Consider the following 25,042-nt stretch of genomic DNA (forward strand, 5'->3'; position numbering starts at 1 on the left):
GTTATATTAGGAGGTAACTCAGATGGCATGATAACGCCTAACAGGCTAATCTTAGACCTGTAATGCCATAAGATGAAAATAACTAGGCTAAGAATAACTGACCCAGAGGAGTCAGCCTGTGAAAGAGATCCACAGAACAGGGCATTTCAGATTTTCATGCATTCAACAGTATCTGCCAGCCATTTTTCTTAGAATATTTTGCATTGCACCCATCATATGAAAACAAAACAGTGGTTCAGAAAGGTCAAAACGCAATCGCACCTGAAATCTTGCCCATCATCTACACCAAAACCTGAAATTACAATGTGAATATGCATATGTGCAAATATACACAGGAGTGACAAATGTTTGCAGACCAGCTAGCTAAGTGTTCTGCTTTCTCACAGCTCCTCTGCAAAGGCTGTGCAGAAGAAAGGGGTTGGGCAGTTGTTATAGAAATAAAAATCTGATTATAGCTCTGGTAGTAAGAGCAGTTACTGGTGCTCCTTAGATCCAATGCTAATAATGTTAATGAGCTCCATGGCTTCTGTACACAGTCCTACACAAGGAAAGACCAGCTGAAAACACATGTTTTTGAGCAAGGGCCATAGCAGCACAAGTAAGAAAGGCAAACAGCTAAAAAAAAGGTCTTTTACAAGTGATTTAGCTCAACACATCAAAGAGAGGGGAGCTGCTATTCTAGTGCCAGTGCTAGTGAACTTCTGCACTACAGGCAGTGCTTAATGATATCAAGAAAGAAGGCCAAGGAGGTTTTATAAATAAAAGCAGAACAATTTTATTTATTTTCCAGCTTTCATAGCTTACTATTCATGTAAATCATTTACTTTGAAACTTTTGTTCCAGTCCTTCTCCACAACTTAGAAATATACCCTCTAATACCACGTAAGATTGTCAGGTAACCACCACATGACTCAAGCAGCTGGGACATAAGGGAGAAGAAAGAAAAAACAGCTTAATTTCATCTGACCACATTTTTTTGTTCAACTGAATTCATAATCAGTGTCTTGTCCAGCACATGTGATTGAGCAATGTCTTCACTCAAAGTCAGCAAGACCATCACCACACAAGGCCTGCACTGCTCTTCTCATTACCTCAGCTGCTAAGGCTAAGCCGTGCTCTCCTATGACAAAGAACTCAAATACTTCAGCTCCTATGAAGAACTAGCTCTTTTTCTGCCTGGTATTGGAGAGGCACAGAAAACAGACTCTCCTGACTGCTGCCTAGAACCTCCCTGAATCGAGCTGTTTATTTTTTCATTACTCTAAAGAGAATCATGAAGTAGAACATCATCCTCTGTTATCTTTCCTTATTGCCGTATTGCAGGTAACACATCTGTAAGACAGGTTTTATCTGTAACAGAATTTGTGCTACCTGACTCAAACTTGCAAATATTCCAAAATTTTCCATTTTCATGTGTTTCAGAAAAAGAAAATCTTTAAATGAATTTGTTTTTTGCGGTCTCTCCACAGGAAGAGCTGATCAGGTGACAGTTTTGTCTGGCCAGAAAAAAAAGGGACAAGAAATATTGAAGAGTATTCCCTGATGACAATATAAATACACACGTACAAATATGAATGCATGCATGGTTATGCCAGCACTACATTGATGCAACACGAGATAAATTTTGTACAACTGTTTACTGAGGGAAGGCAGGTAAGGACCTACCAACTCACATGCGTGATGCGCATAAGCACCAATTCTGCCATTTATATCCAAGAGACACAGCTTCAACTTTCTGATCAGTGCAGAGCATAAAGGACCACAAATATATTAGCTTACTCCATTTGTGAAATCACAAGTAACTTGCGAGTGTGTACCTTGACTATGTCACAGAATTACAGAATGGCTTGGCTTGGAATGGACCCCAAGGATCACCAAGTTCCAGTTCTCCTGGCACAGGCAGGGCCCCCAACCTCCTGACCTGGTACTAGACCAGGTTGCCCAGGGCCCCATCCAACCTGGTCTTGAACATCTCCAGGGACAGTCAATCAAATTAATCATTCTGAATTGTTATATTCCCTTTAGAACAGTTTTGCTCCAAAGATTCCTGAGCCTGACAGGTATTATTTTCCCCATTTCACAGGAGAGGAAGCTGACGTCAGCAGGATTATGTAACTCACTCAGGTCACCTGTCAGCCAAGTGACAAGCCAAGGCTTTAAGCTCAAGATCTCCTTGAACTCTTGATTTTTCAACACTGCTGCTTTGGGCAGGAGGCAGAACATGCCTTATCCAATAAAAGCTGAGGTGGAATTTAGAAAGGCCAGTGCAAGGGTACATGTCAAAATACGGTGAATGAAGCAACTATACCCTTTGGAAAAACATCACAGCACACAGGTTAATAATGTTAGCATTACTCCTTTAAGTCACAGACCTGCAGATGCCATGGCTGGGCAGGTCATTTATTCTCCTTCATGCAAATGAAATTTGCTTGATTAATGTAGCACTGCATTAGTTATTTATTTGCCACATGTGAATGATTCTTGCCAAGGACTATGCTGGAGCAAAGGCTTTTTTTTAAGGGGTTATAGTTTATCAATCATATTGTGGTATTGTGAATGCTAGAGCCCATTGTGGCATTGCACAAATGGCAGTTGAGACTTGTGGGGTAGAATTAAAGAAATAACATAGCTAAGTAATACTACCTAAATACAAGACTTAGATTCAAGATTTCTTTTTCTTTTTAATCTTGAAACTAAAAGAATTATGGTATCAAATAAGAACGTATCAGCATCATTTGCTTAAATAAAGACGCATGGTACATACTGCTGCATTTTAGAGCAACAGTACCATATGGGAGTAGCTAGTTCAGTCTTCTCAAGATAGCTGAAACAGCTCTCTGCAATAAGGTGTAGGTGTTTGCAAATTACACAGCTTCTTGAGTCAGTGCCGATCTAGGTTGCTCCATTCATAATTAGACTTTTGATTGGTAACTATCCAGATTATCTCATTCATAGTATGATTTACAAGCAGGGATAGAGACAGACAGGCAAAGCAGTAATTGAGGGAATACCAGAAGAACTGCTTTCACATGACAGAAGCATTTGGTATGCCTGCTATTGTCAGAAATACCTTAGACATTCTGCTTTGCAAATACACTTCCAGTGGCTACTGCATAGGTCCTCTCTGGAGATGACTCCAGTTTATTTAAATTTGGAGTTGTAATCCATGCCCATTGTACCTGGAAACTAGCAAAGTTAAAACAACCACTGACAGCATAAGTTGTGCTTATTGCAAGACGTCAAGAATATTAAGGATGCATGCTGTAAATGTTCAGGGATCTGCTTTGTTTTTCTGAAATACGTACAACTTTTTAAACAGTGAAATGCATGAAGGGAAGATAACTTTAAAGTAAGAAGAGTGCTCTTCACAAAATTCAGGTGGCTGGTTTTAATTACTACAAACACTAGACCACGTAGTTATGCCCCTGTTATTCTTTTCTCCCCTGTATGCATGCAGCATAGAGACAATATGTAAAAACTTATCAGGCCTGATTCTGCAAGACTGTGATCTCAAAGGAACTGCAGGTAACCGACAGCAGCACCAGACTTTGTGGTCATGTGAGACATGAATTAAACTACAGACTACCTACAGTATCAACTACTTGTGGTCCAGCTATGTATCTCAAAGGCCAACAGAAACACTGTAGAACATTTTGTGTTTTACAGAGTATATATTTAAACATCTTCCACCTATATGATTTTCTTGACTGTGTTAAAAAAAATCAAAACTATTTTATACTTGGTGCTACTGAGTAATTTATATATGTTATAGAGACATAACGTAATATCAGATAAAAAAATCAAATGTTACATAACACGTTTGTCTCCACTTAGGAAAAATTCAGAGCTATAAACATAGAGAAAATTACCTCCTTTTACAGTGTTTGAAATGAGAAAATTGCTATTAGTTGAATAACATCGGTTGGTGTTTACAAGTTAGCATAGCAAGCTTAAAAAAGAACAGATTTCCACTTGCATACAGAGAACTTCAACTTGAGACAGTATTAAAAAAAAAACAACAGGAGGGAAGGTGAAGCAGTCAATTGTTATCTCCCTGACCAGTACAAAAGCACTGGACACTTGCTGAGCTGTTCAGGAAAAGCAATCGTTCTTGAACAGTAAATCAACACAAAAGTTTGCAGAACTGTAACACTTTCAGAGAACATCCTGCTTTTTTTTCCCACTGTCTTCGCTAGAGCTTTGTTGCCCACATTTGTAAACAACTCTTTCACCTGATTCCTGTCCTCAACAAAGGAGCTGCAATTTGTGTTCAAAATCTGTTCTAAGGAGTTAAAGTAATAGTAAATTCTTTGAGAGATCCATGAAGAAACAAATCAACCCAGCAGCCTTATAAAGGAAGGGAAAAATCCCCGATGTTAAACATCACTGATTAGGAGTCTCCATTACAGATATTTGCCATTATTTTAATGTACACTTAATGCCTCTTCAATTTCTCATGGCACCTTCATTCTGAAATTATTATGAGATTTGACGGCTTTCTGTACTGAGTAACACTAATCTTGAGGTTTAAAAACATCAAATCCTTTCCTAACAAAAAAATGGAGCCATTTAGCATAATCATTCACAATTTAATATCTGAAACCATAAACCTGCTCTTCAATTGTATTTAATAAAGAAACAGTAAGTTTAAGTTCTCCTTCAGTTTTTAAAAACAAGCACACAAACATGAGCTCAACAGGTGTACCAAAACAGGGAATATTTGAAGAGATCTACATGTGTATTTGTGCTTGAAAGGGGGGAAACACTGCAAATTTTGCTAAAATCAGAAATGTGAAAAAGGGACGAAAAAAAGAGAATAAACCAAGACAAACAAACACATGAACAATTCACATTACATTCTACTCACAGTCTGTCTAAAGGGCCAACTTTATGAAAAAACAAACTGAGAAACAGAGGACTATACAGAGCAGCTAATTCACAGAGTTTAATAGAGAAGAGGAAAAAGTAACCTGAAATTTTGACTTTTTTAGCCTAAAATGAAGTTTCATGTGAATAGCTACCATTATTCTGGCTTAATTCATCCTTAAGACATTACCCTCAGGTCTCAAACACAGCTAACAGAGAAATTAGAAAATCCAAGGAGAGCTTCAAGTACATGCAGAAGCGTCCAGGGTACCATAAAAGCAGTTTTGAAATGCCTTCATTAAAAATACATCCAATTTACATTTCAGTGACTCATTACCTCTGACTATTGACAGGTTCCAAAATATTTTTCAAAGTAGCAAGATAAGCCATGTGTATTGTAGAGACTGTCTTGCTTTACGAGCATTCTTTCTAAAGTAACCTCATGATGAAAACAGAACAGGATGAATATAAAAATCTCTTTACACATAAACTTGAAAAAAGGAAACTTGCAAGAAGACCAAATCCTGTTTACAAAATCACATAGGAAAAGAACTGCCTGTGATGGGCTCTAACTACAGCCTTCTGATACAGGCTGCTGCTGAAATTCTCCTTGTGAATAAGCTCATACCACAAGCCCCATTTTGCACTCACAAAACAAAACAAATGGAAAAAAAAATAAAAGGAAATGCCAACTATATTTCAGTTGTTAGCATTTTGTTCCTGCTGGAAAGCAGCAGGCTGAATAAGACAAACTCCCCACAAATGCAATAGCTAGTATCCAACACACTGTGATAAGAGAGAATTATTGAACAACTTACATAAAGCCCACAAAAATACATCAGTTCTTTAAAGGAGGGGTGTTTTCTTGTTGTGTCAGGCTGTATTTTCTCAGTAAGTCACGGTGCAGGCAGGGAAGGCTGAGGTGCTGAGCTGTCTCTTACCTGAGCTGATCATACTGTGCATTCTTTGCTGAGCCAAGAGCTGTTCACGTCCAGAAACCCCATCTGAGGAAAAACACGATTCACTCTCGTAAATTGTCTGCAGCATATTCCAACCAGTCTGCACTTCAGCTACACGAGAGATTCATCACGGCACTTGCACAGGGGAGTCAGGCACGACCCTCTGCCGTCCTACCTCCTCCAGCCGGACTCGTCAGCCAGCACACTTCAGTAATTATCAATGTTTAAACATTTGCACAAATATCTATTGAGAGAGAAAAGGCAAAATCCGCTTTACACAGCAGAGAGAGGGCAAGAAGCGCCCGCCGGGCTGTGCACCTCAAGAGTTTGACCAGTTGTGCTCTGGGAGCTAACAGCAGGTGGACGAAGAATCAAAGAAGTATCTCGGTGCTTTCTGGTGCGCGTGGGGAAACACAGCCTTGCACTGCGTGCAAGCACCCAATGAGAACCGATCCCCGGGGTCCGGCTGCGGTCCCCCCACCGCTCCGCTGTCCACCGGCCGTCCCCAAGTCCGGCTGCCGGAGTTGGCCTGGGTAGTGACAACTCATTTGCATTTGAATCAACAACAGCGTGGCCCAGAGGCGGCAGAAATAGAACAATGGCTGGCCTGAGCCAAAAATAGGTCAAGCGCAGCCGGGTGATTGGAGCCTGCATTAATGCATTTAAAAATACCACAGCAAACACAGCTGTCCAGTCGCTGTCTCTCAAACTGCAATCCTCCCTTGTCCTCAAGCGTAATTAACCCTTTCCCGCTGCCAAGCCTATTTCTGTGAGGAGAAGCGCGGGTGGGTGGGCGAGCAATGGGGTACAAGCGCTCCTCACGCCCTCCCCTCCCCCCGCAAGAATAAAAAAAAATAAAAAGGGAAACAACACACACACAAAAAAAGAAGAAGGTTTCTAAAATAGCACCGCAGCTCTCGCTTGCAACGTGGTTTCTGCCACGCCCACACACAGCAGTCCTGTGGGGCTATTTCGGCGGCCCATGTCCCGGGCGGTGGGACCGCGGCCTGCTGGGCCAGGAGAGCCAGGCCGGCGGGCTGGGGGCACGGTCACGGGGAGCCGGGTGGGTGCTCGCGGCTATAAGTGGCGTTTCCATATTTAGCACGCCTGGTATAATGCTGATAGTGAGGCACCAGTTGTGGCACAGCATATTCGACATGCCTGCCTGCTGTGCACCATTCTGGCGGCTGACTGAAATGTGGAGAGGGGCTGAGCAGCTCGTGCTTATCTTTAGCAGTGTTAGGCAATTTGTACTACGTCTTTCTCCCTTTGATGAGGTGATGCAGTTTCAGAATGGCAGCGTTTGTGGATCAGACTACAAACACCGTGCTGCTCCATGTCTTGGCAGGCTTCTCGCTTGCTATATTAGGTTCATTATTCTAAAGTTATTTCAAAAGCTGCAAGTCTTGTTTTCTGATTATTGCATCTATGCGTAGATCAGTAAAGTTTCATTTCACTGTTACAAATGATACTTGATCTCTCTGACTGAGCCCTGCTTTGCCATATTGTGCTTACTACTCAGATCACCAGAGCCTGTCACTACCTACTGTATCTCCCTGAGCTCTGGCCACATGCGTGCCAAAATTCTGTGCCCCCTTCCCAGTCCCTGCCCTGGGGAAGTAGCAGTGGCAACAGAATGTGATTCCTCACTGAGACCAGGAAGTAAATCAGGTTGTCTCAGGGATTTCCAGAAATCCACCAAGTGCTGAACTACCTCAAGCACTTCTTGCTCTTAAAGACACAAGGATGCTGTGTAACACTTGAAGCTCAGTTCTGCCTTTCAGCCAAGAATTGTCTATCTGTTGCTTAACTAACATAAGAGATTGCAGTGAAGGGCAATATATATATATATAAACTTGTCACACTTGAAATGATTCTCAATAACAAAATACTGTGACATTGCTATAAGGTTTGCAGACTGCATGGCATCTGAGAGGTCCAAGTCTCTTCCCTTTGTTCCAGCTGCTTTATTTCTCCACATGCCAAATAATCTAGTCCTGCTGTGGGTTAGGATCTATTCCTTGCACAAATGGAGAAAAACTACATCAGCTGACAATGGGATTTTCCCTACGTGATCCACATGTTATCACCTGGCACTGATAAACATTCATCTCTCTTTGTCTTTTCTTCTCACCTGGTTTACCACATACACATGGGAACTTCCCTCTAACATGCTGTTAAGAGAAAGGATGCTGTCATATTGAAAGCAAAGGGGACAAGAATACTTCTGCACAAGCAGGATTGCTCTGAAGACACTATGAACCCTTCTCTGCAAAGGGGAAAGGACACAGATGGCAGCAGTACAGCAGCAAGTAGGGTGTTACAGTGCAAGCCAGTGGCTGTGTAGCATACATATCAGGTCATATTGACAGTTGGTAACATATTAACTCATGAACGTTTAAAGTAATGCTCATAACGCTCTCAGATCCAGTGTTAGAAACTTTGCTTAGACTACTCAGTAATCAATTATTTCAGTTTATTCCCAGGAAAACTCTAATCCAGCCATGGTGCTCCATTTGCTTCATCCAAATCCTGGTGCTGCTCCTCAGAGAGCAGGAGACCTGCTTAGACTCCCGCAACCCCATTAATGCTAGAGATGCTCTGGTCTCTAATCATGTTAGGAAGATCACAAACTGAGCTGAGAAGGCTGAGGAGGTATACAAGAAGTATCACAAAACAATCGAGTCTTGTTATCACAGGGAAACACTGCAAGAGTAAGTGAAAAACAAGCCATAACACAGAAAATTCTGGAGTGTAGGAGCTGGGAGTTAGGTTATCTATATGTGTTTCTGAGTTCCTGTGTATGTGGTTGTATTTATTTAGATAGCATTCACAGCTCTGACTAACTGTCTTTAAATACTTCAGTGACTAAAAAAACCAAAACTATTTTCAAGAGTTGAAAATGTACATTAAGGCATTTAGATGCAAGAATTCTTAATTTTGGCACGCATATTTTAAAATAACAGACATACATTACACTGTTAGCTAATCCATAGACCATAATGACTACTGCACTGTTTTATATTTGAGATTACATATAAAAATTACATCTGAATATTTCACAAATGAAGTCAGTCACCTCAAAGGTGACCTTTACAGACTGAATACTTTTGAAATTCTTCAATGTATTATAGGCCTACTTACAAATATCTCTTTGGTACATGCTTGCTTTAAAACGTGTAAATCCATCCTTTTTCAATGTATTTAAGCACATGCTTAAATTCTATGGATTGCAATAGAATTTAAACATGAAGTAAGCACTTAGCTGAGGCAGTCCAGCCATCAACTGTGTGATCACATGGTTTTAAATACACCTTTTAGAGTTCCACGGGGGAAGGAGAAAGAGTTTGTGCCCAGACAAAACTTGTTTTTTATTTTTCATAGAATCACAGAACTGTATGGGTTGGAAGGGACCTCCAGAGATCATGGAGTCCAACCCCCTGCCAAAGCAGCTCCCTAGCCCAGGTTGCACAGGTAGGCGTCCAGGCGGGTCTTGAATGTCTCCAGGGAAGGAGACTCCACCACCTCTCTGTGCAGCTGTGCCACTGCTCCGTCACTGCACTGGGAAGAAGTTCCCACACACATTTGTGCAGAACTTTTTATGCTTCAGTTTGTGGCCATTTCCCCTTGTCCTATCACCACAACACTGCAGAGAAGAGTCCAGCCTCGTCCCGTTGTCTCCCACTCCTTAGATATTTAGAGACATCGAGCAGATCCCCTCTGAGTCTTCTTTTCTCAAGGCTGAACAGACCTGGGTCTCTCAGCCTTTCCTCATAAGGGAGGCATCTTCGTTGCTCTCCACTTGACTCCTTCCAGGAGATCCCTGTCTTTTGTACCAGGGAGCCCAGAACTGGACACAATACTCCAAGTGAGGCCTCACCAGGGCAGAGTAGAGGGAGAGGACTACCTCCCTCCAGGTGACCCTTGAAGCTATGCATGTTATATGTTTTATATATATATATAAAATATGTTCATACAGGTATACAAGGGATTATTATTATTATTTTCAAATGCATTTCTTAAACTTGGAGAACTTCAATGACACCAAAGGGAAAGGTAAACCGCTGATGTGATTGCACTGCTGAGGTGACTCTAAATGCAATCAGCAACATTACGGAAAATGTAAGGCATCTTAGTAGCATTGAGATCTCATTACAGGGGATTCACAATGTGTCTCTTGTTTTCCTTCTGAGTTGTTAAAAACAAATAAATATAAGTTGTTAAAAACAAATAAATATATTATACTGGGAATCAGCATTACTGCAACACTGAGACTGAGAAATTAAGTGCTTAAATTAGAAGGAGCCAGAATTTCTACTCCATTATTAACTCAGCACCATTATAATTAAGTAGCACTTCTCTGCTCCTACTTTCCTCATTAAGCACAAACAATACATTACTGTTTGTTTTTAAAATATCTCATCACTCATGTTCTTCTGAAGCACAGCCTTTATTTGTTCATACTGTAGTTTCAGCTTTGGCAGTTTTCTTATTTATGAAGGAATTCTTACATTTATCCTTCTGCTATATTGCTTTGCTGCAGCATATAAATATTACATATAAAATTAAGTAAAGAGATGCTATCCAGTTTTTAGTTATGTATTTAAGTTAGGATATTGGAGCTCTTAGAGACGTTCCACACAGCTGTCCTTCAGTCCCTTTTTCACTTGGCAAGTATTCAAGGAAAAAGCATCAAGTCATACCATGCATCAGTACAAAACACCGCATCACCAAGTGCTAACTATATTAAGTTTGTATCTGTAATATTAAATCTGGCCTACTTCAGTACTGAAATGTTGAGTTCTAATTTCTGCAGCCAAAACAGTTCCTAACTATTATTTGTATATCTAATTATCAGGAAGCAGATAACAGAAGCAGATGGTTTGGGAGCTGAAAGAAACCAGCAGAGCTGCTCGAGCGCCCACTTTTAACTCCTGCCTGGAAATAAGGGACCACATTCTGAACCCTGGGAAAGCAAAGATGAATCCTTCAATCCACATGGTCTGGTTGGAATGCTGTAGTGAGACTTCTGTATAGCATGTCTATGGTGTTGCTTGTGCAGGAACGCATGTTGCTTTTTCTTCATAGTGCCCTGAATCCACGAGATGGTCATTTTTCAGCTGAGGAGAAAATGGTGGTTCTAAGCACCTAAAGCACAATTCAAGCTTCAAAGGAATTCCCTGGGACAAAGAAAGGCATATCTATAGCTTCAGGGGATTTTGTGGATAACAATGGGAGAATAAAACTTCACGAAGTTTTGAGAATAAATGCTGCCCTAGGTAAATGCATGGGTGCCTGCCATCTCCTTACATCAGAGAGAGCTGCTCAGCTTTCACATGTAAATGAGCTAAGGGCTTTTGGAACTAGCTCTCCTGCCTGCTGATTACCTATCACTTCTCCTCTTAAAATATGCCTTTCCATTCACATAAATAAGTCTACTGAAAATTAAGTCCTGGATTCAGGACAAGACCTCAAGCAACACGTGCTTCGTTATAAGCACAAGGCTAAAGTTAAGCACAAGCTTAAGTGCTTCATAAATTAAAGTGTACTCTCTTGAATCACAAAGCTTAATTAATTTAAAGAACAGTGAGAAAAAATAAATAATATTTAAGATAGGAAATACATATGAAATTCAATTATTCTACTGACTGTGCTATTTGTCAAACTGGAATAAAAAGCTAAAATTTTTGTGGCAAGATTAAGGTAAACTCCATGCAAACAATACAAGCCACACAGCCAAAAGCAACATCAAGTATTGATAAATAAATCCTTCACACCAGCAAGGCACTGTGCCTCTTTTATGCCACAAATGAGGCAAGCTGAGATACATACAATATGAGATTTACCAGCTCTGCTACATTTATGCCCAGCTTTCTTTGACACGTGTGTATGTGCACTGAGTCTGACATGTAGCTGCTCTGGACACACACTTGAACAGACTTACATAAAGCTGCCCTGGAGCATATAACCTGCAACACACTGCAACGCATTCGGAGTACTTCAGGCATTTCAAGCTTGCTGCTCATACACTGAGCAAATGATCAGTGCCTCTGCTGAGCATTTTGCACAGGTCAGCTCAACAGAACTGGGCACTGAGCATTATCCCTGAACAACAGACTGAAGTTCCTATGGCTCAAGAACCGAGATGAACAGCATTACTAGCCCATAATACATGCATGAGGTTAAGGGCTTTTCTGGTTTTAAGCCAAGGCATGTAGGCCATGACTGCTGTTCGGAGAACTGCACTGTGAAAACCAATGATGATGGCAAAGGGTTCAGGATCAGACCAGAAGATGGCTATCTTCTGAGTATGACCTCCTAGGATTACACTGCGATCAAGAAGGCTAACAAAATAATTGGATATATAAATCTACTCTTAATTTCTTGCAGTACAGATAGTGAAGTGTGCTGACAAACTGAAGATGGATAGATATGCTAGAAAATTGGTTAATAAAACCATTAGAAAGCAGAAACTCTAAGACCTAAGATACTATGTCCATCTGGGTAACCAAACATTCTTTAAGAATCAAGTGTTGGAAAAAAGCCAAGCTAGAAGTGGACACTGTCTTTTAAAGTGATTTAAAAGCACTGCGAAACATATACACGAGTTCTGTAGTGGCCATGACTCTGGAAAACAAGTTCTAACACCTCTATAAAGCTCTAAAGCAAACACATCAGAGATGGTGACCACGGGGTTGCCTACTTCGAATTAGTACAAATTAATGCTTAAGTGACTGCTTATGGAACTGCAACTGCAAACCATCAGAACCTTAGCCAAGAAAACAATTTTGTACATGAAGCACCAAAAGACCTCTCTTGGTGGGCCAAGGAATGAAGCCAAGATGCCAGGCTGCTCAGATCATCCTTTCCCAGCTAAGCTTCACCTGGGAGCCCTGATGCACATGGAGATGATGCAGTGCTGCATGCACAATGCCTGTGGGAGCCATAACAAACTAACTGCTGCAGTGCTAGGAGGTCACATCTCATGCTGGTCAGTAATGCTGTTATGAAACTGCATGCAGCCCTTCTGGTTATTCAGACCAGCATAAAGCTAAGCCCACTTCTGGTTCTCCCCTTCTTTTGCCAGATCTTTCAGTGACCCCAGATCCAGTTTTGATCTAACTTTCTTCCTCATCATTAATCCTGATTAGGAACAGATTGCTGCGGTGTATACTTTACCAAAATGTTACTGATACACCAGTTCAGGGAGCTGTTTTTACTGTGCCAGTGAACTTGGGGCAATGCTAGAAGGATTAAATTGTGACTTGAATGGATGAACTGTAATGGTTTTGCCTGACTTCAGTAGAACCAGGATTTCTCCTGAGGAGCAACATGATCCTAATTTTTGTCATGAAATCAACAAATGCCTAAGCTGTAAAACAATACAAGATACAACTGAAAGAAAGGTTTAATAATTATGAAAGGTAAAATAATAACCCATTTCAACTACATATTAACTTCTTCTTCCAACCAAGTAAAATCTTTTGCAAATCTTAATGCAGCTACATCCTGTAACTGAAAATATTTTTACAATACACTATAATTTTGCCAAAACCTGTAACAAGCCTCAGTATATTTCCATTTTTTTATGAAGAAACTTATCCAATTGGTTGTTGCTAAGGCTAAAATCAGTCTAAAGTTGGTTTTTATCCATATTTCAAGTTCATCTAGCCAAGTAATATAACCCACAGTTTGTCAGGCAGTCCGTACTATAGAAGGGATGAAACAGACAGAGAGGAAGCCTACAGCAAGCACTCTGCAAGCTCACTGCTTGGCAGGCAGATGTGGGCAGCTGCAGCTGCAGTTTCCACGCATCCCTCATCTGCCTCTCTCTGGTTTCAGCTTGGGAGCAAGTGCTAATGCTCCCTAGGACAAAGGGATGAGGCTGGTTCCAAGCCCCACAATTTTCTGGGAATGAGAACCGTTCAAAGAAAAGCCGCCAAATAAATCTAGGTCTCGAACCACTGTGGAATAACTTCAAAAAAAAAAACCCAAATACTCAGGACAGAAGTAAATATTTCCACGGAAGGCATGAGGCATTTGGAGGAACACACCGAAGCCATGCTCAGATTGCCATGATAATCAATACTGATAGGTCTGCTTACGTCTTGCAAGAATCTGAGAAGCTGAAGCTCACATGTTTCACTTCGAACGTCTGAAAAAGGGTAGTCCAAAAGCTACTTCAGCGTGTGGTCAGAATGCAGAATCAAACTTGGATGTGAGGCCTTTCTAAAAATAGCATGGCTTTATGAATGTCATGAAGCAGCACTTCATATTCTGCCGGGTGGTACTCGAGGGAGCAGGATGGCAAGCTATTTGATGACGGCAGGAAAAACAAAGCTTTTCAATCAACAGATCAGAGATTGTAAACTCTCACGAGTCCCTGCCCTTGTAAGCAATCAGTCACAGATGAACTGTCTGCGCCATGACTGTACTTCATTTCTAGCCCCTTGTTAAAACAGGCGAACAAAATAAGCTGCTAAGAATATTTCCATGAGGTTTGTTATGCATTTTTCCCCCATTTTTCATGTGAAATTAATGCAGCTAAAGTGTTACCACAGTCTATGAAAAACAGAGTAACTTTCAATAGCCCACAAAAAAGCACACTGTAAACAAAGTGAGAGTTTTTGGCTAAAAGTAAGAAACAAAAGCTAAACTCTTCAAAGGAGTAGGCATCATTTGGGGACTAAGTCTAGAAGAAGAAAACAAGCAAAGCAAACAAACAAGCAAAGCATCTGGCTTCTTAGGCTGTCTTTAGCTTTAATAGCATTCTCCAGCTCCTGTTGCTACCTCTGCCAGAATTCCATTGGAAAACAAAAGCTAAAAACAATGAAGAGCAAAAACTTGGACAACTACAATGTGCACATGCTGTCTGCAAATGTCCTATTTGCTGTGAGTAAGGAAGCTCTCTGTGTCTCAGAAGAAGATAAAAATAACTAAAATAACTAAAAAATAACCAAAATAACTGGAAAGAACTAAACCTATCAGTTTGTTTTTGTGTAATCTGACAAATGAGTGCAGTAAATTTGAGCACCACCTTAACCAAAAATAGATGCACTGTAAGAATAATGCTGAAACAATCCATATAAGTAAATCAGCAGTGTGATGAAACCAGCTTGCATTTGGTTAAACTTTACTTCTTTTAATTGCCAGTAAGAATGGTTCTAAAAGCAGCATCATTATGCTCTATTCTGTTAATTTGATCACCATTCTGAACAAAGGCCTTTCTCCATTTTGTACTATACAAAAATAGTACATTTAAGGAATAATCATTTTTACGTGACATGGCAGAGCTGCTCTTATTGAGACAGCTTCAAAGAAAATACTACTATAAGCTATTTATTCACAACATTCTCTTTCAGTCCGTATTTACAGGTGAATAAAGTATGTTTTTTTTTTCTGAAGATGCCTGTCATATAAATCTTGTGCACGTGTATAACAATATAAACAGTTATACAATATACTTTAAGCCACTGGTATCACACACTACAGCTCAACTATAAACGTGAACACATCAACACAAACAGGAGATTAAAGCTGAAAGGTATACAAACAAGTGCCTAGCTTAAAACATGTGATGATCAAGTATTTTACTGATTTGGGAACTAAATCATTACATCCACTTTTGCTCATTTAGTGTCCTCTCAGATGCAGCAGAAAGCCTCCAGCAATTCAGATAAGGCAGCATGTTATTCCGGGACCCATCAGAAAATGAACGAGTTGGGGAGTTGAGCAACTAGCTATATTTGCAACGGGAAATCTCCAAGGCATACCTACCAACAAGAATTTCAGGCTAGAAACATTCTAGGATGGCTGCCAACAGAAATATCTCATCCAGTCACTCTTTTACAGTAACTGTGGCTTCCATCTAGGGTTGTTTTTTGCTTCATTTTGCTTTTTGTCTGCCAAGTTATTCAGCCCTGCACCAGCAACCAATAGGTTTGGTAACTGCTTCCACTTCTCAAGCTCTTTTTGTGGCACTCGGTTGTTTTATGATGCTTCATCTTCTGCTCCAAAGATCGTGAGCTCGAGACAGGATGCTAAGGGCTTTTTGCATGTCCTGTGGGAGGAGAGGAGGAAGGCACTGAGGCAGCCACCTGACCTTCGATACCTACTTATCCCCTACAGAGACCTGCAACCACAGAGGGCTGCACTGAATGATCTTTGTGCAGCACAGCAATCTGAGAACAGCTATTTCTGCAGGACAGATGCTCTTATTTAGAATATGTGTGCTACTAAACAAGCCATTAAGGGAAAATTTAAAGTAAACCAGCTTCTGCAGACTCAGTGCCCTGCTGATCAGTAGAAGAATGATGTTTCTCTGGGTGGACAGAAGCTTTGCTGGTAACATCACAATAAAGACATCCCTACACGGCCCTGGTTCCTCTCGCCCTCATCCAGCACAGCGAGGTTCTATTTGTGTTTATTTACTCTCTCATTCTGAAGGAAACCAGATCAGTTTTCTAATGCAGCCCAAAAACTGCAAGAAATAAAAGAAATAAATTCAAGATCCCACAGGCACAAACGAAAAAAGCAAGACCTTTTTTATCACCATCTCATAAGTCCACAAGCACAGTGACAGGAGTTCAGAGTACTTTTGACAGCACTATACTATCTGAAAGCTCAATTCATAAGAGGCATGACAGGCATTTATGAGGGTCTGCATCTTAAAGAGACTGATAATTCACAGAACATCTATACTTCCAAGTAAATATATATTTGATCAACAAAAATGACCACCCAAACTCAGTGTAATTTAAAGACAGACTGTGCTGCCTCATCAGAAAGGCTGGTAAACAATCTGTATCACTTGACCAATCTGTATCACTGAGCTTTGTATTTATTTTTGTCACCTATGCAAGAGAAAAATGAAACAGTAATGCTTACAGTGTGTTACTCTGCTTGGCACACAGACATGAAGTGAACTGACTTGGGTCACGTTTGCAATTGATAAAGGAGATTTAAAGTATTAATTTTGGATACAAAGTATGGTATCTATTATTATATCCAACCTGAAAGAGCACTGAATCCTTGTTCTGTTTGAAAGTGCAGTGGCTCTGCATGGTTTCATACAGAATAGAACGACCTGAACTGCTTCACGCTGTTCACCATCACGTGGAGCCAATAATCTATTTCTGACATAGGCGATCTGTTTCCATATTTGACAAGGAAACATTAGTCTCTTTACCTGGAGCACTGTAATTCTTCACTGGCAGAAAGTGAGGCCTGCAGCAGTCTTTGTTTGGCAGTACTGACAAGGATATTTGCATTTCATTGACAAACAGAAAGGAAGCAGTACATAAAATAGTGATGGTTCTGTTTGATTTGTTGTTGTTGCTATTGCTTATGGTTTTCTACTTTTCCTATGATAACACTGATAAAAACATTGAGAAGTTTTGTACATGTATGCATTTATCATACATGTGATAAAAGAGCTCAGGGAAGATGGTTAATGAAAATTTAAAAAATAATAAGTTTTAGCTGTTTGTTATGGCACTCGGGATTTAGACTTGCTGAGCTGAAATCTCCAGACACAGCTCTGCAGTGATTGGAGACTGCACACACTGTTGGTGTTCCAGGTCCCATCTGCCAGCTGGGAACAGACAGCGGTGCATTTCGCATTACTACTTCGGGGACAACTCCTCTCAGGGTGCTCAAATGCTGCAGAAGAGAACAACATCCATTCTTCAGGCCAAATTATTTTTGTCTAAATACTTCTACAGCACCCTGTCAGTTAGAAACTGGAAAGCTGCTTTCTCCCACAGGGAAGTGGCGAGGCTCTGTTTATGACCTATGACTGACAGTGCTTTTTAAAGCCTCTAATTTTTCAGATAGCTGATTATTGCCATAATAAAATTGCACATGATTTCCCAAAACCATTTGAAGAGCTGATTTTTCCTCAGGGACAAGCACATAAGGCTCATGTTTTCTCTCATACTTACAAGAGCTTTTTGGTTTTACTTGTGTTTGGCTAACTCGCCCTTCGCCTCAAAAGATTTGAAGCAGTTTTGTAACAGAACTCTCTCTTTAGGTACCCAGGTTTACAGCTTAGAGATACTTCCATTCACAAAGAAGACAGCTTAGCAACAGTTGTTGTGGCTAGCAAGCCGTGTGAGACGCTAAATGCCTGATGTGAAAGCAAAAGATGTTTACTTTAGCTCAAAATTATAGTGTTAAAAGAAAACAAACACATTTGGACAAACATTTCTGTCTTTGAATTGCTAAATTAATGAGATCAGCTGTGGGACTGTTTTCTCCATTCAGCTGAAGCTGTGCTCATACACCTGCTCCATTTATTTCATCCCCAGCGCAGAGCTGGCCCAGGCTGTTCGTTCACAGGCTATTTTTGGCATGAGGATATTTGAACAATGATCGACCAGGATAAGCTGCCTCTGCTCTACTAAACATTAAACTAGCCAGTCCTCTTTGTATCTTTGTACCTCTTCCATGGTTCTGGAAACCTCAGTTACAAAGATTGGAAGATTTTTATTTCTATTGGATTTGGCTTTTGAAATAGATGAGAAAAAACAGTCTTTGTACTGTTTGGGGAGCCATGTTTACAAATGCAATCCTTCCGTGTTTATTACTCCCACCAAAAAAGATGGTATCTTTCAAGAGCAAATTAGTAACCGAGCAGCATTTTTTCTATGTAATTCCTCCACTGCTGTTATTCTCTCTTCAATTAGTGCAGAAGTCTGACTTTTTCTCCTCCTTCAAATCCATCTTTCATTCAGTACCGAAACACTGACTCTCTCCATGGTTCACTTAGGAAAAGATCAGACAAAACACAGGTTTGAGCTTTTTTTCCTGTGCTATTCTCTTGGAATACCTGGCTGTTCTTTTTTCAGCAGCTGGTTTAAAACTGTCCTCCTTCACCCATTACAAGGAATTGAGCTCATACGCTTAGAAAACCACTGACATTTCCAGACAATATTCTTTTCTTTCACATCTGAATTTCTATGGAAATTATACTAAGTATTTCCACTCAGGCTAAAAAAAAATAAAAAAATAAAAATGATTGGAATGAGGCCTCTTTGTTGTGCTGATATATGTAAAATACCCTCCAGGAGATAAACGAAGAGGCTGCAGCTTTGTGCAGTAATTGTACTCCTGCTATGATTGCTACCACCTCAGAGATACTTTCCTCTTCTTCTGGGGTCCCTGAGACAGAATCACCGCCTGCCTGCTCCTGCAAGAAAAGCTCTCCCAATGACCTGCGACAAGCTAAGAAAAACACCCCACAAGCATTAAAAGTCATATTTATTCCAAACTCATTAATTCAGACTTCATTTCACAGGGTTTTAACTGCTATAATCTTGGTGCGATGAACTCAAAAAGGAAATGCAAAGCACTTCTCAAAGAACAGCTAACGTCAAGTGTTTATCAGGTCTCCCATTCTTTTCATGCATAAATAAATGTCTCTCTCTTTTATTGTTTTCTCTCCTTTTTGCTTTCTACAATTTCTACAAAGGGCCCTCCACAATCTCTCTTCCCAGAAGCTTCTGATCACTAATTCTTCATTTTAATCTTCTTCTGCCTATATTTATCTCCGTATTTCACAACTTAGTCTCTTCTCTTTGATCCTGTAATACACATCATGCCCTGCAATTTCTTTATTACCTTTATTCACAGCCTGAACATTCTTCATCAAATACAATTCAAAATGTGTTCCTTACCACTTGTTTTCTTATTGTACTTGCAGACTTTCATCTTTCCCTAGTCCAGAGAGATGCTTCAGAATTGTTTTCTTAACTACTGACATTTTTCCTTTCAGTTCCCGTATTCAAAGAGTACTTCAATCGCAGCCACTTCTGCTATGTCTTATTCCATCTTTTGGAGAGGATGTCGGTGGTTATAAGCATTCTTAAATCATCTCACATCACGATTTAAGCTTTCTTGCTGCTGATATTAGGTCCCTTACATCCTGATAGTGTCTAGTTCTTTATATGACAGCAAAAGGGGATTGATGTTTCCCTGTTTCTTTTTCCACCTATTCAAGTAATAGAGGCAACTTTTGACTTCAACTTTTTTATTTTGTATATCGGTGTAACGTCAATACATAGAGAGCAGTAAGAAGAAGGTTCATTTTCAGATTATTATAAAGACTCAGCTTTTCAAATCTGATAAAAGGACACTGACAACACACTATGAGGCTTTTGTACTTAATATTAATTATTTGTAATTATCTCTCTAGAGCCAGTTTTGTCCTTAGTTATAGAGAAAACATAGAGGTATGAAGCCCTGCTTTTGGCCAACATTACATAGAGTTAGCTTTTTATTTCTTGAGAGAGAACAGTGTTTTCCCACAGTCCAGCATAAACGGAATCACATCCTGAATAGAAATGAAGGAGGAGTGGGAAGGTGGTGGCTGAAGATGGATAGTTACTATGGAACTTGGAAGTCTGCTAAAAAGCAAACACAGAAAAATGGCAATTTGGGAAAAACCACATTGTTTTTCAGTCTGAGACTGACCAAGATACAATGACTTAAAATCATATGATCAACTTCACCAAACAGAATGAGCTTGCAGAGCATACAGCAAAGCTTTGTGAATATGTCTACGATCTACTTAAAAAGCCAAACAAAACAAAAACACAGATGTCCAAATTTCAAGTATTTCTTCAGCTTTCTATGGATACTTCCCTTTGCCTGCCTTAAAACAGTGCAAGGCAGTAGCTTAGTAACACTTTCATCCATTTATCCAGTTTGTGTACCTTTGGGCCTCCACCTGGCCAGTGGCTGTGAAGTCACTACTGCCCTTTCATCGGCCTTGTTTGGCCATTGGTCTGCACTGTGTTGCACAGACCACATACATTTCATTCATGTACTGCCTGCTTTGACACTTCTACGTGCTCAAAGTGAGTTAGGAAGTTCTCATATTTCCATTTCAAATGGACGTTCACATACAGAGGAGATGGGGAATGGGATAAACTTTAAACTTCTGTATTCCTTATTTTTTAATGAACAATGCACGTGGATGGTGCTACAGAAACAACTGAGAACTATTTTGAAGCACTTGCTTGGCCTTAAATCAAATACATCTGAACCAATTTCACCAAATGCACTGCGTCAGTGTCTGCAGGACTGGCACCAGTCCTCCTTTATTAGTTGAACACTGATAAATATTACCAAGCATTATGGCAAACATTAGGAAACTAAGCTTCTCAAAAAGAAGATGTAATGGCAGCAGGGAAATTTTAAAAATAGCTCCTGTCAGTGACTCAGTCTGTTTTCATGACAGTACAAACTTTCTAGAAGTAACAATAACAAAAGTGAGGTCTGTCATTTTACCAAGACATTCCACCCCGATGTTTACAGGTGCCTTATACCAATTAAGCAAAAAAAAAAAATAGCGAAGAAATTACTAGGTTATATTAAAAGAAAACCTTAAAATAACCATTGTGAGCTAATGTTAGAGGTATGCCATGAACTAGGTTAGGTCACACCTACAACACAGTACAATCTTCAGCTCTGACATCTCTTCTATGAGCTCTATAAATACACCGGTAGAGCTGTTGAAAAGAGCATCAGCAGTGAACTCTGTACCAAGCCAGGCATTAATTTTCTCCCTCCTTGTTGTCCATATCTGATACATATTAAAAATATTTTATCAGTTTTCTGCAACGCTCGATACGTTTTTGTTTTCGTGAATAAGATGACAGCATTCCTGCAAAATCATCTTTGTTGCTTTTATATTAAATACATGGCTAAAGATACCACTGTTGTCCTAACCCCTTTCTTGCAAACACGGTCACATCATAAAAGACGGTGTCACACCTAAAATTAGAAACAAGTCTCAGCTGTGATGATTTTAACAGTGAGCCCAACCTTGAGAAATGCTGAGTGCCTTCCAGGAGGTACAGGAAAATGGATTCAAGGTTTCTCAGCAGCATATGGATTTTGATCGCTGAACAGCAAATCGAAAGACAGTGGTAAGAAAAAAAACAACAGAGAAATAAAGATGGACTTAAAAGAGGTACTGCAGGAAAACAAGAGCGCCATGATTGCCATGATTACTGATATCCATATATATGCAATACTCGGGGACTGTTTTTGTAATGAGTAAGGTGCTCCATAATTTTTAAGTTTTAATTCAAAATCTAAGCTATTGGTTGGCAGGACTAAACCTGCTTCAAATTACATTAAGCCCTGCAGGTTTGTGGGCAATCTGACCATGGAAAAAATAATGACATTGTACATTGAAGATAAGCCTTTAAATGCCCCTATTTACTGCAGTATATCACCTGAGAGGCTCGATGAATCCACTGGCTGTTTCTAAATTATTCCAGAGCACAAAAATCTGGAAAAAAAAATCACATTCCAATGTGAAAAATTAACAAAGCCAAAACTATGAAACCAACAATGCTTCCTAGTTCCAACTACACTGAAATGTATTGAATGACGCTTCACATTTTTCTCTGTTGTCTTTCAGCTTCAAGCATAAACTTCCCACACAGCTCAGTAACTTAACCCATTTGTAAAGTACTCACTATGGTCAACAAAGCAGATTTAAAATGATCATCATCATTATAATGACAAAGTCAAGAATGAAGGTAGATTGGTATGACATTCTTAATTTAAATTACCGATGGCATCCACTTTTATGCAAGCTAGCTTGCCTACAGTTATGTGCAATGCAATTTGATTTATTTCTGCTTAAGTTGGGAAAAAAGTGGCAGAGATATATGGTGACATGAGGTATGCAATTTCTTTTGAAAATGCATCAGATCGATAAAACAATTAATAAGGACAATATTTCCACATACAGAATGTGTGATATATGGTTTGCCATCTCATTTTCCAAAGCTTCCTTTCTTTAGATTACGCTGTGTCAAAGCCTTTCAAATTGCTTCTTCTAGACTTTTCTGAGAAGAAGCTGAACATGAGCTAATGTCTAAAGCTAATCATACTTCATAACATAAAATACATGACCTAAATTGTTTTTCTTGGTGAGACCAATGGGGTTTTCTGTCACTATCTCAAGTAGCTCTGGTTGGGGTGAAACACTGCGCCCCATCCAAAAGAGCTTGTGAAAATACAGCCAAGTGACACAGATATGTCCATCTCACAGCACAACATACAGTGAATATTCAGATAGAGTTTGATTTTATTTTACTTCAGCAATTCATTCAGGATAACCATTATCATAGCAAACAAAGGCAGGTGCCTGAAAGTCTGTGCAATGACTATGTAGACTAAGCATGGGAATTTGAAAAATCCTTGAAGCCTACTTATTACCAGAATATTTACCTCAGATATGTATGTTAAATATCATATACTCACTGAAAAGCTTGGCTCTCAAGTGAGCTAAGAGTGAAGCTTTCATTCAAACTATTAAGCTCTCGTACTAATTTTAAGAAGCTGTCTGAGCTTACCATGTGTAGTGCTATGGAAAAAAATGCAGAAGAGAAACTTCAGCAGACAGATTTCTATTCCAGCTCAGAAGTGACGCAGTCTAAAGAAGGTGAAGAACTGAAATTCAATTGCCATGGTACTTGCAAGGAGAAGACGTAAACTCTTCACAGTTTGTCCCCTCCCCTCACCTGCAATCTCACTTAAATGATAAAGACCTGATTTAGTGTCTGTCTAATCCATAGAAAATTGCCTACTGCCACTTACAAGTGATAAGCTCCAAAAATAGCATAAAATTGATCTCACAGGGAAAAACAGATTGATTAGGAAAGGGGGAAAAAAATCACTAAACTGGGATGAAAAAAACTTATTTACTTCCTTTAAAAGGTTACAAATTAAAATCCACATAATTCTTAGCAATGAATTATGACTTCAATAGAAATGTGGGTTTTTTTTTGTTTTCCCACCTAGAGATAACAGTTAACAGTGCAACTGTGAGCAGAATTATTGCTTCAATAAACTTCTGCCTCTATAAATAGCTTCGTTTTATACATAAAGGTTCATTGTGTATTATTGCTTTCAAAGCTTATCAAACCACTGAAGACCACTTTCACAGACCAGTTTCACTGCACTAAATTCAGCACCGTGTCTTGGTAGCACTATTACAGCTAACTAGAAAGCATACGTGCGCCTGGTTTTATAGTGCTGTGACATGTCAAATTCCCACAAAGGACTCAATAGGGAAAGTTTATATCTGGGCAGGGACAGCTGCTTGTATCAGGTATAATTGCTTCCTTACTATAAGAACACACACACCAGCCACAATGCTCCTTTGTTATATAAAAAATTCTTTTCTCAAAAATCAGTTATTTTCTTAAAAAGATATTCATAATTTTCTGCAATATTGCCTCAAGCCATAGAGAAACATCAACATCTACATAAGTGTCTTGGAAATTTTTTTATTATTATTAGGCATGGAATTAGTACTGAACTAATGATTTCAATCTTTAAATCCCTGATGTAATCAGTTATTTATGCAATCTAAAATTAACCTAATGGGTGTATTTTAGTCTTATGGCTTAACAGATTTTTATTTCTTCTTTTTTTTTTTTCTTAAATGATATAAAATGCCTCTACACTGGTTTTGTAATTGAAACCATATTGGTTTACAAGCATTAAGCCACTTCATTTTGTACTTTCTTAGCTCTAATAACAGTGCAATAAGAGTCTGATTTTCCTTTAATGGAGAAAACATACGAAGGTGTCATGTCCCCTGAACACTTGTGGTTCAGTGGTTCCTTTGCCTGTGGAACAGCATTACCAGCACTGAGTGCCAGGCTCCTTACAAAGGCCAGTCTGGCACTCAATTATCGAGCAGCCAAGATAACTGCAAGTGGTCTCATCCTACTGGGAACTGTGATACCCACTCAGGTGGAAGCCCTGCAGCCTTCAATTAAAGGCTGGCCACGTGTTGGATAGTTTGAACTGTAGGTGTATAAGCAAAGTGAGGTAGAAGACAAGAAGTCACCCGTAGCCAGTAACACATTTTCAGGGTCATGTGCTCAGTATCAGGTGGATTCTTGAAGACGAAAAAGAGGCAGAGACCTGAACAGTGTCCAACTACAGAACTGAACTTTCTTCACAGTGCTAAAACATAGTCCCTAATTCCACAAAAGACTTACTATTCCCAATCACAAACAAGAACCCCTAAAATGAAGCAGTGGATTCTTGGACTGCTTGCTATTCGGCGCATCCATTTTCCCATCTGTGGCATGTTTATAATTGACAAGAGTCAATAAAGATATCTTTGTCTTTTGTTCTGGTCAGTTTCTGTTTTTACCTTTTACTGAAATAAGCAATTTAAT

The 25,042-nt window shown here is 39.6% G+C and overlaps 1 protein-coding gene across 5 annotated transcripts in view; it reads right to left on the reverse strand.

Annotated features, from left to right (window-relative positions):
• Window positions 1-25,042, reverse strand: part of HDAC9 (histone deacetylase 9) — a 448,017-nt gene that overhangs the window by 262,967 nt on the left and 160,008 nt on the right. For 2 of the 5 annotated variants that reach the window (XM_065751786.1, XM_065751784.1), the window contains exon 1: window positions 5,808-5,986. In XM_065751786.1, the coding sequence (XP_065607858.1) occupies window positions 5,808-5,913 (106 nt within the window). In that variant the 5' untranslated portion in view covers window positions 5,914-5,986. Of the gene's footprint in view, window positions 1-5,807; window positions 5,992-25,042 lie in introns of those variants that run through there. The other 3 variants (XM_065751783.1, XM_065751782.1, XM_065751785.1) reach the window with 3 other exon arrangements.

This window comes from Cyrtonyx montezumae, unplaced genomic scaffold (assembly GCF_038088225.1).
Source record: "Cyrtonyx montezumae isolate F1298 unplaced genomic scaffold, pur_monq_1.0 scaffold_8, whole genome shotgun sequence".
In the NCBI taxonomy this organism is placed as follows: Eukaryota; Metazoa; Chordata; class Aves; order Galliformes; family Odontophoridae; genus Cyrtonyx; species Cyrtonyx montezumae.